The 17914-nt window shown below is 33.1% G+C and overlaps 2 protein-coding genes across 2 annotated transcripts; one reads left to right on the forward strand and one right to left on the reverse strand.

Annotated features, from left to right (window-relative positions):
• Window positions 1–9920: 9920 nt before the first annotated feature.
• On the forward strand, window positions 9921–13238 carry LOC112711448 (uncharacterized). Its single transcript, XM_025764109.3, has 4 exons — window positions 9921–10429; window positions 10762–10914; window positions 11144–11800; window positions 11916–13238. Exons 1-4 carry the CDS (start codon window positions 10040–10042, stop codon window positions 12816–12818), a joined length of 2103 nt encoding a protein of 700 aa, XP_025619894.1. The 5' UTR covers window positions 9921–10039; the 3' UTR covers window positions 12819–13238.
• A 521-nt stretch (window positions 13239–13759) lies between these two features.
• LOC112711449 (uncharacterized) lies at window positions 13760–17019 on the reverse strand. Its single transcript, XM_025764110.3, has 10 exons — window positions 16846–17019; window positions 16545–16677; window positions 16069–16129; window positions 15810–15942; window positions 15594–15717; window positions 15401–15457; window positions 15211–15307; window positions 14818–15025; window positions 14371–14431; window positions 13760–14248 (listed from the first exon to the last, which is right to left on the reverse strand). Exons 1-10 carry the CDS (start codon window positions 16944–16946, stop codon window positions 14186–14188), a joined length of 1038 nt encoding a protein of 345 aa, XP_025619895.1. The 5' UTR covers window positions 16947–17019; the 3' UTR covers window positions 13760–14185.
• Window positions 17020–17914: the final 895 nt, after the last annotated feature.

Genomic DNA, 17914 nt, shown 5'->3' on the forward strand with positions numbered 1-17914 from the left:
CTAAATTAAATATTTTTATCAAAAGATAACTACTATAAATAAGAAACTGTTGTGATAAGGATCATTTCATACGCGTGGATATCCATTCTCAAAAGAGAAAGAATTTAATAAAGGTTGAAAAGTCATAACAATTTGTGTGTATAAATAGAGAAAGCATTAATCTGAATAAAAGCACACAACAATAACAAAATATTCTTTCTTTTCTCCATACATTATAATAATTCTCTCTTTTCTCTATCTATTCGAAGATCTTAAGTTTATAATATATTAGTAAATATAATAATCATCTCGATTATATTAAGATAGTAATTGTGGTGAATATTACTACTAGAGTTCTATATTTATATTTCTCTATCTTATATTTACATCTTCCTTGTTTATTTATTTATTTCACAACACGTTATTAGCACGAGACTCTGATCAAATTTTTGGAAGATTCAGGTAACAAATTTTCATTATGTCGAAACTCTCTCATCTTGAATTTAATGCTCTTGATATATCTAGAAACAACTATTTATAATGAATACTAGATGCTAAAATCCATCTTGATTCAATGGATCTTGGAGATACCATTAAGGTTGAAAATGATGTATCCCAGAAGGATAAAACCAAGGCCATGATTTTTCTTCATCGTCATCTTGACGAAGGATTGAAAAATGAATATCTCACATTAAAAGATCCTACAGATCTGTGAAAAGACCTTGAAGAAATGTATAATCATAAAAAATGGTGATACTTCCTTAAACCCGATATGAATGGACGCAATTGCGTATACATGATTTTAAGTCTATAAATGAATATAATTCAGTAATGTTTCGAATTACCTCACGAATGAAATTATGTGGAAAAAAAATCTGATAATGATATGTTGGAGAAAACTTTCTTGACCTTCCATGCCTTGAATGTGCTCTTGCAGTAGCAGTATCAAGAAAAAGGATTTAAAAAGTATTCTGAGTTAATTTCTTGCCTTCTTGTTGCTGAACGCAACAATGAATTACTTTTAAGGAATCACGAAGTGCGCCTAGCTGGTGCCGCCCCATTTCCTGAAGTAAATGCGGCAAATCATTACCCTATAAGAGGTAAATGGCAAGGTTTTGGTAGCAAGAAAAATTATGGAAGGAAAAAGAATTATGTTCACAAGAAAGGATCTCACCAGAAGTGGGATAAAGAAAGGAATAATGGGCAAAATAAATCAATAGATGATAAGTGTTTTTGTTTGTGGTAGAAAGGGCCATTGGTCGCGTACTTGTCGTACCCCAAAGCATCTAATCGATCTTTATCAAGCATCTTTGAAAAAGGATCACAAAGGAAAGAAAACAAATTTTGTTTCAAATGATGCTGAAAATTTCACCACTCATTATGATGTATCTAATTTTTTTGTGGATCTTGAAGGAAATATTGGTCATTTGATCAATGATGGAATAGTTTAATATGTGAGATTGTTAGTATTCATGTAAATAAATAATATAAGAAACTTATTAAGTTTTATTTTCTATGTATTTAAATTTTAAATATGATGTATATAAATAATGAAATATTAATGTTTATGCTTTGAAATCATTAAATGTGTCAAGTTTTAATAATAATAGTGATAATAATAAAATTTTAGTATATGACATTATGTACAGTTTTTCATAGACAAATAATTCCAATGAAGAATTCAATTTGGTTGTGCATATATTACTACTCATTTTATTATTATTTATCTTTGAAGAAAATGGTAAGGATATATAATGAAGATGTATGCCTTGCGGATAGAGCAAGTTCGCACACCATTCTTAAAAGTGATATATATTTTACCTATCTTTTGCCAAAAGAAGAATATGTTAATACTATTATTGACTCAGGCAATGTGATAGAAGGCTCCAGAAGAGCTATAATTTTGTTTCCTGGAGGAACAAAATTCATAATAAATAATGCACTATTTTCTACCAAGTCTCTAAGAAACTTGTTGAGTTTCAAAGATATTCGCTGAAATGGATATCATATTGAAACCATGAATGAGGGGAATCATGAGTATTTATGTATCACAACTCATGATTCAAATAAAAATGTTATATTATAAAAGTTACCCTCACTTTCATCTGAGTTATACTATACCAAGATTAGTGCAATTGAATCACATGCCATTGTAAACCAGAAATTTACTAGCCCAAATGAATTCATAACTTCGCACGATAGATTGGGTCATCCGGAAACAACCATGATGCGAAGAATTATTGAAAACTCCCATGGACATTCACTAAAGAACTAGAACATTCTTAAATCTAGTGAATTTTGTTGTGCTACATGTTCTCAGGGGAAGTTAATTTTAAGGCCATCACCAATAAAGATTGGATTTGAGTCCCCTGAATTCCTATAAAGGATTCAAGGCGATATATATGGACCTATTCGTCCACCATGTGGATCTTTTAGATATTTTATGGTCCTAATAGACGCATCTTTGAGATAGTCACATGTGTGCTTATTGTCTTCTCGCAACTTGGCATTTGCGAGGTTACTTGCTCAAATTATTCGATTAAAAGCACAATTTCTAGAAAATCCAATCAAGGCCATTTGTCTTAATAATGCTGGTGAATTTACTTCCCAAGCCTTTGATACTTATTGTATGGCTAATGGAATAAGTGTTTAACATCCAGTAGCTCATGTTCATACACAAAATGAGTTAGCAGAATCACTTATTAAACGCCTTCAATTAATTGCTAGACCCTTACTTATGAGAAAAAATCTCCCAACCTCAATTTGGGGGCATGCTATTTTACATGCCGCAGTACTTATTCATTTGAGACCAACGAGTTACCATCAGTTCTCTCCTATTCAATTAGCTTTTAGCCAGCAGCCAAATATTTTCTATTTAAGAATATTCAGGTGTGCGATATATGTTCCCATTGTACCACCTAATCGCACCAAAATGGAACCTCAAAGAAAATTGAGGATATATGTTGGATATGATTCTCCCTTTATAGTGAGGTATTTTGAGATACAAACTGGAGATGTATTTAAAGCCAAATTTGCAGATTGTCATTTTGATTAATCAAAATTTTTAACATTAGGGATAGAAAATAAGCTTCCTGAAAAGAAACTTAATTGGAATAATGCATTATCCTTGATGCATTTGGATCCTCGATCAAGGTAATTTGAACTAGAAGTTCAAAAGATTATACATTTGCAACGAATAGCAAATGAATTGTCTGATGCATTTTCTGATACAAAGAGGATAACAAAATCTTATATACCAGCGAAAAGTATCCCAATTCAAATTGATGACTCAGTCAGACAAATTGCCACTGAAACAAATTCACGCCAGTCGCCAGAAGCATGGCAGGCCTATCGGTTCCAAAGACAAAAATTATCGAAAAAGAAAAGAGGTAAATACTAATCCTGCAGTTGTCCAAAGTTCTAATATGATTTTAACGTCATAAGACGTTCAGGTACTTGAAAATTATGAAAATGACGAGATATCAATAAATTATGTCTTTACAAGAGAGAAATGGGACCGAAATAAGACAATTGTCAATGAAATATTTGCATATAATGTGACATTAAATATCATGCACGAAAATAAGGATCTTGAGCAAAGATTAGTCGAAGAATGTCGATAAAGAAAGGATTGGCCAAAATGGGAAGAAGTCATGAAGGCTGAATTAGACTCACTTGCAAAACGTGAAATTTTTTGGACTTGTAGTCCATACACGAGAAGATGTAAAACCTGTTGGATATAGGTGGGTATTTGTGAGAAAACAAAATGAGAAAAATGAAGTTGTGCGCTACAAATCCCGACTTGTGGCACAAGGCTTTTCACAAAGGCCCGGTATAGATTATGAAGAAACGTATTCTCTTGTAGTGGATGCGATAACATTGCGTTATTTGGTCAGTTTATCTGCGTATCATAAACTACATATGCATTTAATGGATGTGGTAACAGCCTTACTTATACGGCTCATTAGATCAGGATATCTATATGAAAGTCCCTTACAGACTAAAAATATCTAAACCATCCAATGAATATTCACAGGGGTTATACTCAATTAAATTGCAAATATCTTTATATGGTCTAAAGCAATCTGGATGAATGTGGTATAATCATCTTACTGAGTATCTGACTAAAACAGATTCAAGAATGATGATATCTGTCCATGTGTTTTCATAAAGAAATATGCATCTGGGTTCATTATAATTGCTGTGTACATTAATGATTTAAATATCATTGGAACTCCTGAAGAGATTCCAACAATTATAAAAACTCTAAAAGAAGAGTTTGAGATAAAAGATCTTGGAAAGACTAAATTTTGTCTCGGCCTGCAAATCGAGCATACAAAAAATGGATCTTCATTCATCAAACAACATACACAAAAAAGATCTTGAAGAGATTTTATATGGATAAGTCACATCCATTAACTACCCCAATGATCATAAGGTCTTTGGATGTGAAAAAGGATCAATTCCGTCCTAAAGAAAAAAAATGAAGATATCATTGGTCCTAAAGTACCATATCTTAGTGCCATTGGAGCGCTAATGTATCTTGCTAATAATACACGACCCGATATATCATTTGCTGTGAATTTACTAGCAAGATATAATTTCTCTCTAACTGAAAGACATTGGAGTGGAATCAAACAAATCTTTCGATATCTTCATGGAACAGTTGACATGGGATTATTTTATCCATATGGATCTAAGTCACAACTAGTTGGCTATGTAGATGCTGGATACTTGTCTGATCCACACAAAGGGAGATTTCAAACAAGATACCTGTTCACATATGGTGGTACAGCTATATCATGAAGGTCCACGAAATAGACGATAGCAGCAACCTCCTCTAATCATGCTCAAAATACTAGCGATACATGAATCAAGTCGCGAGTGTTTTTGGCTCAGGAGTTTGATCCAATATATTCTGTTATCATGTGGACTGATTGATCATAAGATAGCTCCAACTGTCCTGTTTGAAGATAATAAAGCATGCATTGCTCAACTTAAGGGTGGATACATTAAAGGTGATAGAACAAAGCATATTTTTTCTAAATTCTTCTTCACTCATGATCTTCAAAATCAAGGAACAATGGATGTCCAACAGATCCGCTCAAGTGACAATCTGACAAATTTATTTACAAAGTCACTCCCAAAATCCTCCTTTGAAAGATTGGTACATGAGATTGGGATGCGCCGATTCCGAGACATTAAATGATGTTGACAAGAGGGGGAGAGACTGTACTCTTTTTTCCTTGGTCAGATTTTTTTCCATTGGATTTTTTTTGACAAGGTTTTTAATGAGATAGTCCCCATCACAAAGGATATTGTACTCTTTTTCTTTCACTAAAGTTTTTTCCATTGAATTTTTTTAGTAAGATTTTAATTAGGCATAATCCTAAATGAACATCCAAGGGGGAGTGTTGTGATAAGGATCACTTCATACGTGGATGCCCATTCTCAAGAGAGAATGAATTTAATGAAGGTTGAAAAGTGATAACAATTTGTGTGTATAAATAGAGGAAGCATCAATCTGAATAAAAACACACAACAATAATAAAACATTCTTTCCTTTCTCCATACATTATAATAATTCTCTCTTTTCTCTATCTATCCGAAGACCTTAAGTTTATAATATATTAGTAAATATAATAATCATCTCGATTATATTAAGATAGTAATTGTGGTGAATATTACTACTAGAGTTCTATATTTATATTTCTCTATCTTATATTTACATCTTCCTTATTTATTTATTTATTTATTTATTTATTTATTTCACAACAGAAACAAATGTAGTGAGTGCATGGCGTTCGGCTCGATGCTTATAAAAAAATAAAAAATAAAAGTAAAAAGACAATTAAATTCTCGAAAATTTTGATTTTGGATTAATTAATTTTTGAAGAAAAATATTAATTAAATCTTTTATGATAGTAAACAGTAGACATATATATTTTTCTGTCAATAAATAGTACGAAACAAAATGAAATTATTCATGTATTTCGTTATTTATAGTGGTGCATATCTCGTTACTGTCATATAAAAATGAAAACGATATAATTTTGGATAGTGAAGTATTTATTATCTTTTGAGTTTTCATATGCCTTTTATTAATTGCTCTCTATTTATCACAAATTAAAACAGTGAAGTTTCGCTTCAAAAATTATTATCTGCATGATTATCTTTCGTAAATAGACATATCAAAGTAGCTAATGTTATATATAAGCATCACTATTAAGTTTTAGTTGATAAATTGATAGAAGGACATCATGTGTCTACTTTTACTATATTGGAGGGCCAAATTGGTACTTTTTTTTCATAGACTAATTAATACGAAATCAAAATCTCCAAAAACCTAATTGTCACTCTACTTTAAAAACAAAAACTTAGTGAATGTGCAATACATAATTTTCATGGTTACTATTTTAGTGTAACATTTTTATATAAAGATTATATTGTAAATTATTAGATAGTTTAGTCAAATATGTTCAATTAATTATGTTTTCTTATTGTTTACGGTATTTTTCAATTCGACAGATTAAAGACTAATCCACTATGGATGTAAGCTTTATTTGAGGTTTTGTCGCTGGTCAATAGGTTATTACATGCATAAGGCAAGATCCGAATTCAAGTTGATTTGTTTAGTTAAACATGTTAAACTATCTAGCAGTTAACAATATTTTCTAACTCCCAATTTGAAATTAAAATTGACAATGGGTTAAGAGAAAAAATGGTTTAGATTGAGTAAACCCCCATAATAGTCCCTGAGATTCACAGGATTACTCAATTTAGTTCTTGAAATTCCAATTTCACCATAATAGTCTCCGAGATTGAATTTCGGGCACCATAGTGGTCCCTGAACATTTTTTCGATGATGACTCAGCTATTTCAATGATGACATGGCAACTATTTGCCATGAAGGTGTCTGCAATGATTAGGTTAGATGGCTAGATTCCAATTTGAACTCAATTTAGTCTCTCCCACTCTATTTAACCCCAACCCTCATTATTCTTTGCCAAAACTTTTGGAGGGTAACTTTTGCTATTTCTTTTTCTGTTCTTCCCATTCTTCTTCTTCTTTATATCAATGGAAGCAAATTATTCTCTACCCCTTTATCCTTTAATACCTATATAAATAAGTGAAAACCCCTCTTTACCCTTCTCTCTCAGATTAACAATCACTCTTACACATTCACAAGTATTTTATATATATATATATATATATATATATATATATATACTTGTTGATGACAAGGTTCTCTTGAGAGCTCATCCTTTGTTTATTTTCTTTCCTTAGAAAAAAGAAACAGAGGATATATGAAACCCAAAAAAATGGGTTCATTGCCATTGTTCCTAAAATAGTTTGTTTCTTCATTACTATTGATTCAGTTGTTGTTTCAAATTTGCCACTTAACAAAAGCTTCCAGCTTCAATGAAAATGAAAATGGACCAAATAGAGAGCTTGTAGGAAAATGCAACATGTTATGTAAAAAATGGATACATGACCCTTGTGACCCTTCAGAGTGTCCCTTCACAGATCCACAATTTAATTGATAGAAGAATGGAAGATCTGATAAAATGTAGTAGAAGTTTAGGTAGACCGAATTAGGAGAAAGTAAAGAGAGTTAGAGTTAAATAGAGTGGGAGGAACCAAATTAGGTTTAAATTAGAATTTGGCCACCTAAACTAGTTGTTGCAGTGCCAACATGACACATTGTTGCCACATCATCACTGAAACGGTGAGTCATCACCAGAAAAATGTTCAGGGACCATTATGGTGCTCGGAGCTCAATCTTGGAGACCACTATGGTGAAATTAGAATATTGAAGACCAAATTGAGTAATTATGTAAATCTCAGGGATCATTATGGGGATTTACTCGATTTAGACTCTACCCTAATACAATGAACTTAAGTTCTCTTTACGATTTAACTCTATTCTACTGACAGATTGAGAAATTTTTCAATCCTAACTTTACTCACACCTTAAAGTTTCAAATCCAATCCTATCAACAACAAATCAAATTTTTTTCTAATAAAAATAATATTTAATCGTTTCATGTTTCACAAACATACTAATAAAATAAAAAAGAGGTAAACACCAAATCAGTACCCGAAAGGTTCTGGCACTGGCAAAATGGTACTTGACTTTTGCTATTAACAAAAATAGTCCCTAAAAGATTTTAAAATTTGACAAGCATATCCTCGAGCTCGCCAGAAGAAATCTCCGACAAGCATAATGCTGACAGGACCATCGTATTCTGGTGACCTGGCAAACCATCCTCCAAACCTTAATCCCTTCCTCCCAACGTAGACTCCCCATCCATCTCCCTCCCCATACCCAACGCAACCCCTCTCTCTTCCTCCTTATCGCAGCCCCCCTTTTGTCTCCCTCCCCATCACAGCCTCCCCCCGAAACGCACATTCCCCCTCCTTCTCCCTCCCCCATCACAGCCCCCTCCCCAACACACACTCTCCTTCCCCTCCCTCAACACCACAACTCGCAGCAACAATTACCTCAACATCAACAGCAACAGCAAGCAACAACAACAACAACCCCAACACACACTTTCCCCTCTCTCCCATCGCAGCAACAACCTCAACTGCAAGAGCACCATCAAAGACCATCGCCACCACCATCGAAACCACAACAAGGCCTGGAATAGTCGCGTCCCCTCAACTCCTCAGCCTTTTTCTCTTTCTATTTATATATGTATGTTACGTGTTTGTATAAATATATGTGTGTGTGTGTGTGAATGGATATTGTTATTGTTATTATTATGGTCCTCCGAGAAGAGAAAAAAGGAAGGAGGGAAAAGAGAGAAGGAGGAACAAGTAAGGTTAGGTTCTGAGTGTGCATGTTCTTTTGTTAGTTCTGTTTGGGATTCTGATGATGTTTCTGCTGTTATTCCTGCTTTTGCTGCTGTAATTAGAGAAGCAGAAGGAAAGGGGAGTGTGTGTTGGGGAGGGGGCTGCGATAGGGAGGGAGAGGGAAAGGGGTTGCGATGGGGAGGGAGTATGCATTGGGTAGGGAAAGGGCTGCGATGGAGAGGGAGAGGGAGGGGGGAGTGTGCATTGGGGAGGGAGAGGGCTGCGATGGGGAGAGAGATGGAGGGGGAGTCTACGTTGGGAGGAAGAGATTAGAGCGCTAGAATCTTTCGAGTATCGATTTGGTATTCACCTCAATAAAAAATATAAAATTAAGTCTATATTAAAATTTAGAATAACAAAAAATAATAAAATTTATGTCAAAATTATTAAAAAAAGATGTGGGTTCGATCTCTATTAACTTTATCATACATGTTAATAATTTTTAACTACCGATTATAATATATAAAAAATGCGAATAGATCACATAAAGAGGTTTAAATTTGTACACCCGCTCACTTCTCAATCTAACTCGTTGTGGATCAAATTGTCAACCCTATCCCAATAAATTGGATTGGATTAGATACCGCAGATAAGGGTAGTATTATTAGATCTATTTGGAATACTAAAAATGACGAGTTGTAACTTGTGAGACTGGTATTATATAACTGGCAAGGAACAGCAAAGGGTGCTGTCCTTTTGCTTTTGGGGTCTTACACAGCAAGAGTGACATAATTATGTAAAAAACCTGAAACGGTAGTAGAAGTTAAAGTAGTACAACATTGGAACTTAAGTGTACATTTACATTGTTTGAAGCCTGGCCGGCACACCACATTTCAATTTTCCAACTGTAACATGAACAACAAAGTCCACCCTCCACCTTGGATTTTCAGAATCTTGTACTTGTCACTGTGGCTCTCCTTTTTCCACCCAAAATTTTAATTAGTAAAAAAAAGAAAAGAAAAGAAAAGAAAAAAACAAAATATTTCATATCATATCAAATTCCAAAGCCCCATCATTGGTTGTACCCTCAAAAAAACTTTCACTCCTTTATAAAGTTTTCAACTGACTTTCAAAAACAATGCAAGTTATCACTCCCATTAACTGTTTGACAATAGTCCTGTGTCAACTTTACTCAACTACTATACTTACTTGCCATTGGTTTTCACTTTTCAATAGTCATTTCTTGAAAGGCTAATTGATAATGGGGGTGGTGAAGATGAATATGAGATGGCCTCCATGGCCACAACATCTATGGCCCAAGAAGTTTGAGGCAATTGTGATTGTACAAAGGCTTGAAGGAACATCAAGCTTGGTGAAGAGGTTGAAGAAGAAGGCTCATGAGGAGTTGGGATCATTGGTGGTTGAGATCAAATGGAAGGGCCAGAAGAAGGGTAGTGTATCCTTGAGGTCCCTTGGGGCCTCCATGAAGAGAAGCTTCACCAGTGTTGTTGCTCTAATTGGTGGTGAAGGTGAAGGTGAAGGTGAAGGAGTGGTTCAATGGAACCAGGAGTTTAGAAATGTTTGCACCTTTAATGGCTACAAGGACCATGACATGTTTCATCCATGGGAAGTTATGTTCACTGTCTCCAATGTGAGTCTCAATAACAAATCCATGATAATATCCATTCTTTCTTCTATTTGATTTTTGGGTGTGGGAAATATTATATATTTAATACTTGTTTTAAAGACATTTATAGTCATGCATTCACATTTATTTGATACAAATGAATTTCTTTTTTTTTTTTTTTTACCAAACATCAATATTATTTGCAATAAGCCATGTTTCTTATTTGTGGCCAGAAAGAACTATATTTTGAGAATGAATAACTTAGGTTCAATTTTATTTCCTTGTTCTTATGGATCCTTTTAGATTCAATGTTATTTCCTTGTTCTTATGGATTCTTTCTTTTTGTACTGAATTAGGTTTATAACAAAGGGCCCAAAACAATGGCCTCTGTAATTGGAGTTGCATCAGTAGACTTAGCCAAAGACATGCCTGCAGCTGTGGATAAAAAGACCGAAATTCTAATTCCTTTGAATGTTCCTGGCACCACTAGTACTAATCTCTCACTTTGTGTAAGTTTCTTTTTGTTCCTTCTTTTTCTCCTTGTGATGCCCTTTAATTGTTGAAATTTCAAGTAAACTATCTCATATATCTTTTATACTGATAATGCATAAAAATTAAATTCATAGATATATAACCTTATTGGCCTATTACTTTAAAGTTTTAGGTCATAAACTCATAATGTGTCGTCTGACTAGTTTCGTGTTTCTCATTGCATCAAACATGATTTCTGTTTAACAGGTATCCCTCAGATTACTGAAATTGGAGACACTTAAAGAGTATTTGGATGCAGAGCATCGATCAATGGAGCATGTTCCTTCTTTGCCATCTTCTCCAGAATCTCCCTCAACGAGTAGAAACGAACCTTCTACACTTAAAGTAGGTCTAAGAAGAGTAAAAATCTTTGCTGAGTATGTATCTACTGTGAAAGCTAAGAAGGGAAACTTAAAAGATGAAGGAAATGATGTTACGAGTTCCAACAGAAGCGAAGATTCCGAACATAGATATAGATCCGACACAGATTCATTAGATAATGATTCTGCCATTGATTTGCATGAGAAGAACAAAGAAGGTTCATATGTTAGATGTTCTTCATTGGGTTATGGGACATTAGACTCCGTAAATTTTGTAGGAGGATCACCTTGTCTAAGTTCATTTTTCAGTAGTGAAGATGATTTTGGAGTAGCACATGTTGAGAATTACAATACACTTGATCAGATAGAGTGTCATGGTTCGAGGAATAGAATCATTTCTTGGAGGAAAAAGAAACTGAAATTTAAATATTTGAAGGTGAAAAAAGGGGAGCTACTTCTGAAAAGGGATAATGGAGAAGTGGGCGGAGATGATATTGATTATGATCGCCGCCAACTTAGCTCTTCTGATGGGTATCCTGTCAAGGTATGTGTCATGTGCATAGTTTTACAAATTCTGTTTCAAAAACCATTTATTCCATGATTACTTGTGTTTCAAGCAACCTTTGAAAATCAACTTTTAGTGTGTATGTTTCCTGTAGTGGCATAAAATAGAAGAAACTATCGCCCCAAGGCAATCATTTGTTCCTGAATTCGAGGGTAACAATTTTATGGTTGGAGGTTGGGAGTGCAAGGAATTCATCAGCCGAGACAAACGAACAAAGCTCCATACACAAGTCTTCTTTGCTTCATTTGATCAAAGGAGCAAACACTCTGGTGGGGAAGGCGCATGCGCGGTCCTGGTTGCTGTGATTGCTGATTGGCTAAAAGCAAACCGAGTCGAAATCCCCATTAAGTGTCAATTTGATGGCCTTATTAAAGATGGATCATTAGAATGGAGAATTCTCTGTGAGAAAAAGGAACACATGAAAAAATTTCCTGACAAACACTTGGACCTTGACACTGTTCTGCAGGCCAAAATCAGTTCAATTTTCGTGCTGCCAGAAAAATCCTTTGTTGGATTCTTCATTCCAGAAGAGGGAACAACTAAGAGTGGAGGCTTTGAATTCCTTCAAGGTGCTATGTCCTTTGATAGAATATGGGAAGAAATAAGCATTTCTGCATCAAAATTGAACATAAATGATGACCCTTTGGTCTACATTGTAGGTTGGAATGATCATTTCTTTGTACTAAAGGTTGAGCAAGATGCTTATTACATCATTGATACTTTAGGGGAGAGATTATATGAGGGATGCAAACAAGCATACATATTGAAATTTGATGCTTCCTCAACAATTGAGAAATTAATGGCCAAAGAAAATCAAGAGTTGAATGAGATTATATGCAGAGGCATGGAATCATGCAAAGAATATATCAAAAGATTTTTGGCTGCCATAACTGTAAGGGGAGTGCAGCTTGAGGTCAAGAAAGGCTTGAAACCTTCAAAGCCTCTTCACCATAGGTTACAGATTGAATTCTACTATACTCAATTGAAGCAACAGTAAAATGCAGATCATGCATCAACAAACCAACACTGGCTTAGTTGAGTAGTAGGCAAGTTTGTCATTTTTCCACCGGGAGACTTCGAGTCTTGGAGAAGGAAAAAACAATTATACTCAGAGAGGCAGTTATAGTTCTTCGAACTAGATTAACTGGATTTGAAGTAATAGGGTCTTGATTCAAGTGCAGAGGAAAAAAAAGATGGTGCATCAACAATTGCTTGGTGCAATTCAATAGAGATTTCATAGTTAGTTACTAATATTGTTTTTTCCATGAGATTGTTTTACACAACTTACTAAAATACACTTGAGTTGTTTAAGCTGAGCTGTAGATTTGGTATTTTACTTGAATTTTCATGGCTTGGCCTTCTGATCAATAATGTTGATTATTATATATGTTAATCTAAGCTTTTCAATTTGGAATTCAACACAGTGTCTCAACAGTTACTGAGAGATCACATTTCCCTCCATTTGCAATTCGGGTCCAGCTATTTAAGTCTTATTTATATCTTTTTATAATAAAACATAATATTTAATTTGAGGAAATAATTATTTGAAAATGAAATGATAAATACTCCCATGTTTAAGAAAAAAAATTGAAAAATAATTTTAAAAAGCTTGGAAGGTGTTTCCGATAACAACTTTCGTCATACATTTCCCTTTTAAATACCTTAAGAATCAATTTGATACAAGACATGGATAATATTTGACTCTTAAAAATGTGCTTCACCTTATTAAAAACATAGGTTGTAACATATAACTTGCCCGTAACATAGTATTCTCTAGTATATGTTGCTAGCTCATGCATAAATAAACAAAGCCAATAACGGTATGTTTTATTGGAGTAAAAATGGGAGAAATTTTACTCACTTTATTTTAGTGTAATTATATTTCATTTAAAGAGTGCGTTGAAACAACAATTAAGTTGTCTTTATGTGACCTGAAAATTATAAATAGTGAATCAGAAACTTGCATTAAGTTAGACTGCATACATTATGCTCTACACTCTTTGGATGTAATCCTTTCAAAGACTCTACATATTACATAATGTGAGATGCTTTGCATCAGATTGTCTATATTTCATTGTTTAATGTATTTATCATTAAGTGAAGTATATAACTGGAAACTTTGAGATCAATACATGTTGTTAAATGAATGGTAATCAATTTAATTTCTAGAAAAGCTCATTTAATTTATTAGGAGAAGTAACCAAAATAAATACTTCATCTCCCATGATTGCAAAAGCATTGCCTTAATTTTTAGCAGCCTATTTATAAATTATGAAATTAAGGCAATTATTTTTTAGACACCAAAAGAATTGCCTTAATTTCATAATTTATAAGGAAGCTTACAGTTACTTGAAAAATTTATAATCAGCTCTCAGTTGAACACATCTGAGAAACCAGCTTGATTACTCCCCACATAGGTGCATCATTCTGCAGCAAATAATTTTCAAGTTACAATTATTATAATTTGTAGAAGTCAACAATAAATAATAAGCATTGATTGCTCTCATACAAATTGGAAGGAACCAAGAATGTAAAGAGAGTTTACTTACCACAAGAACAACATCAAAAGCTTCTTGATAGATGCTAAGTGAGTTCTCAATGTTGTGGTTCCTGCAGCAGTAATTTCATATCATTACTTATCACGTATATCAGTAATATCCAGTTTCCTTTCAATCTATGCATACCTATTGACTAGACTAAAAAGGAAGTTTTTCGAAGATGGATTACAAAAGAGAAAAGAGGAATAATCATTCTCTTCAAACAGGGCGCAAAGAAAGACAAACAGCATCGACAAGAACAAACTCTTTTCGCACTAGACGGCATCGTCTATGAAGTAAACGATTTCATTGTATCCCTAAAAAACTTTGATATACTTATTCATATGGTTTTACAAATTGTCACCAAATACTCAATAACTAAATATAGAGAGCTCAAGCATCATTCATAACCTGGCAGTCAGAATATATGAATTGCGGCAAAATAAAGTTTTAACTTACAAGAATCCCACGGATATCCGTGTCTCATAATTCAAGCCATCAGACATTCCCAGGTCTCCAAGGTGATCGCCAAGAAGGAGAACATTGGTTCTCTTCTTGACTGAAGCATTGTCAGCAGTTTGATCATCTGTATCGCCCAATTGCTCATGGAGAGGCGCAGCCATGTCAAGGGCATGCTCATTTTTATTTAAGCTGTGAATCACTTTCCCTGAATTTGGAATTTGCAACAAAAAGTAAGAAATGATTCTATGAAGCAAATACGTTCATCCAAATCATCCCTTAGAAGCTTCGTACGCATTTCATTATATAAGATAATAAATTGGTTTAATGTGATATCAATTTGTATAAAGAAAGAACCCAACATATTAATTTCAAGTATGTATAACGAATCACCTTTAAAAGATACAAGGTGACCATCATTATCAAATACCATCCTATTGGATACTATCTTCACATTTTTGAAGGATCTATGAAGTTTCTGCCTTAAAACCTGTTATATCAGGAAGAAAAAAATAGCAACACATTGCAATTCAGAAACACAAACAATAACAGACACAGATAGTCCAGAACACAAGCTTAAGACCTCTTCAATGATATCAGCAAGTCCTGCGGAGAATATCAACACAGGAATGTCTCTTTCCTGAAAGTTATAATAACCGAAAACAGGAACCGGTATCAGAAATTTTTTCACATGCCTAATTCCGTCAACATATTGAAAAACTCAGAACTTCAGCACTTCACACTAGACGCTTTTGAAAAAAGGATGAGAAATATACCTCTAAATATTCAAAGAGTTCACCAACACCTTCCCTAAAAGCAATGTTGGCATCAGCAACTGATTGTCTTATCGATTCGAATGTAAGTCCTCCCTCAACGAGAAGACCATGTGTTTTTCCCCACCTGGTGCACCAGAATAAGAGTTTCAGCAGCTGGCATTAATGTTCTTCAGGTTAGAGCTTATATCTCCACCATTCAGAAACTGCGTGACATACCACTCTTCCATGAGCTTCGTTTTCTCTTCAAGTCCAATAGTTGGTGAAAATTCTAAGGGATGGTAATGTTCAAATAACTGCTGCCTTTTCTCATCGTATTCCGGATTACCTTGCTTCAAAAGGCCATGACTACCTAAAAGTGATTCTATTAGATATAAACCGGAAAATCCTACTGAAAAAATATACTTTTCTTTTTGAGTTTTTTCCATCATAATTAACATAAAAAAGTATAAATAAATAAATTGTTCAGGGAACATACTTTGCCCACGAGTTCCATTAATCCAAAACTTCGTTAATGTGGCATCAAAATCAGCAATCACCTGATACCAACAATCTGAATACAATCATAAAAACAGAAACATGTGCAAGAAAACTATAAAAAAATAAATAAATTACATTCTCCCGAGATACGATTCGATGAAATTCAACTCGACCCCCTCTATTTCTAAAAGCATACAACGACCACTTCTGAGATTTAGGTAACACTTAAGTACCCTTGTACTGTGTAAAGTATAACATTACTGAATTTCCTATGAATCAAACCCTAATAACCAAATCTCACGTGAGATTAATGTAATTTACCCATTTTTCCACAGGTGCCAATTTTGTAAGACACTGAGTACCTATGGAATATACAATACAACATGCAAGTCTTTGGTTCAAGTTCAACCAAGTAAAAAACATTAAAAAATAAATAAATAAATAAAAAGAAGAACATGAATGTTTCAGTTTCACCTGAAGCTTGTGGGGGCCAGCAGAACGAATTGCAGCAATCTTGTTGTCCAGCAAAAGAGGATCCCTCACCAACAATTCCGAAGCTAACTTCACATCCTTCATTTCCAAATCTTTACCACAACAGAATGATTCCCTTCAAGCAAAAACATGACAACAAAGATAATAAATAAGCAGAAAAATAACTATTTTCAAATTATATATTTGACAATTAATAAGAATTTGACTAATTTGATTCGTATTGAATTGAATTGCACAAGAAATTAGAAAAACTGTTGAAAGAGACGAAAAAAAAAAAAGGAACCTTGTGGAGTTGAGAAGGGAAAAAGAAGAGAAGGGAAAGTAAGGTGAGCGAAAGGTTGTAAGAAGAATCGATTGGAGTTGCAGTTGGAAGCGATAACTCATTTGAAGGCTCCTACACTCGTCACTCGTCTTTTTTGCTTCTTTAAATTCAGATTCTTCACTCCCTTGGGTATCAAATTTCATATTTTTTTAATTTATTTTCTTTTTTTAAATTAATCAACCACATATTGTCATATAATAAAAATAATTAATTTTTATTTAAAATGTTATTTACATACGTGAATTTAATTGTATAATTGTATATAATTATTTATATTGTAAACACATTGAAATTTAAATTTTATTTCTTTTAATTATACTTAAATTGACACTCCAAAAATTTTAAATCGAATAGTTTAATTTTTAACAAATTTTTGTTGTTTCAAAAATGTTCGAATATTATTATGATATATTAGTTTTTTAGTTTTTTTAAATGAAGATTAGTTGATCTTATACTGATATTTTTTAATAATTTAATTATTTTATAGTAAAATTTATTAAAAATTATTGATATTAACAATTCATAATATTTTTTATTTAAATTTTTAAAATGTTTTTTATTTGTTATACTTTATATATAATATTTATTGTTTAAACTAATAATTTATTCATTAGATTGATCTTTTTACAAATAATAAATAAAAATTTAAAATTTATTAATTTATTTGTTATTTCTAATAAGTAATAATAGATTATTTATAAAAATTTAAATTTAAATATAATTAATTTTATATAAAATTATAATTAAAAATTATTAAATAATTTAATATATTTAATTAAATTATTAATAATAATAATTTCTAACTATCAAATTTTATATGAAGTTCAGGTGAGTTTTTACTTTTTACTATCTATGAAGAGCGAATTAACGTTCACCTCGGACAGTAAAGAATAAAGATAGAAATGATAGTGGAAGAAAAAAAAAAACAAAAGCAAAAGGATTTTTGTCCCACATAGGCCGTAGCCATGATTAATGAACGTTAATCCTCTAATCGTCACTAGTCATAACCCAAAATTGTGGGACCACAAAT

This window comes from Arachis hypogaea, chromosome 9, assembly GCF_003086295.3.
Source record: "Arachis hypogaea cultivar Tifrunner chromosome 9, arahy.Tifrunner.gnm2.J5K5, whole genome shotgun sequence".
NCBI lineage: Eukaryota > Viridiplantae > Streptophyta > Magnoliopsida > Fabales > Fabaceae > Arachis > Arachis hypogaea.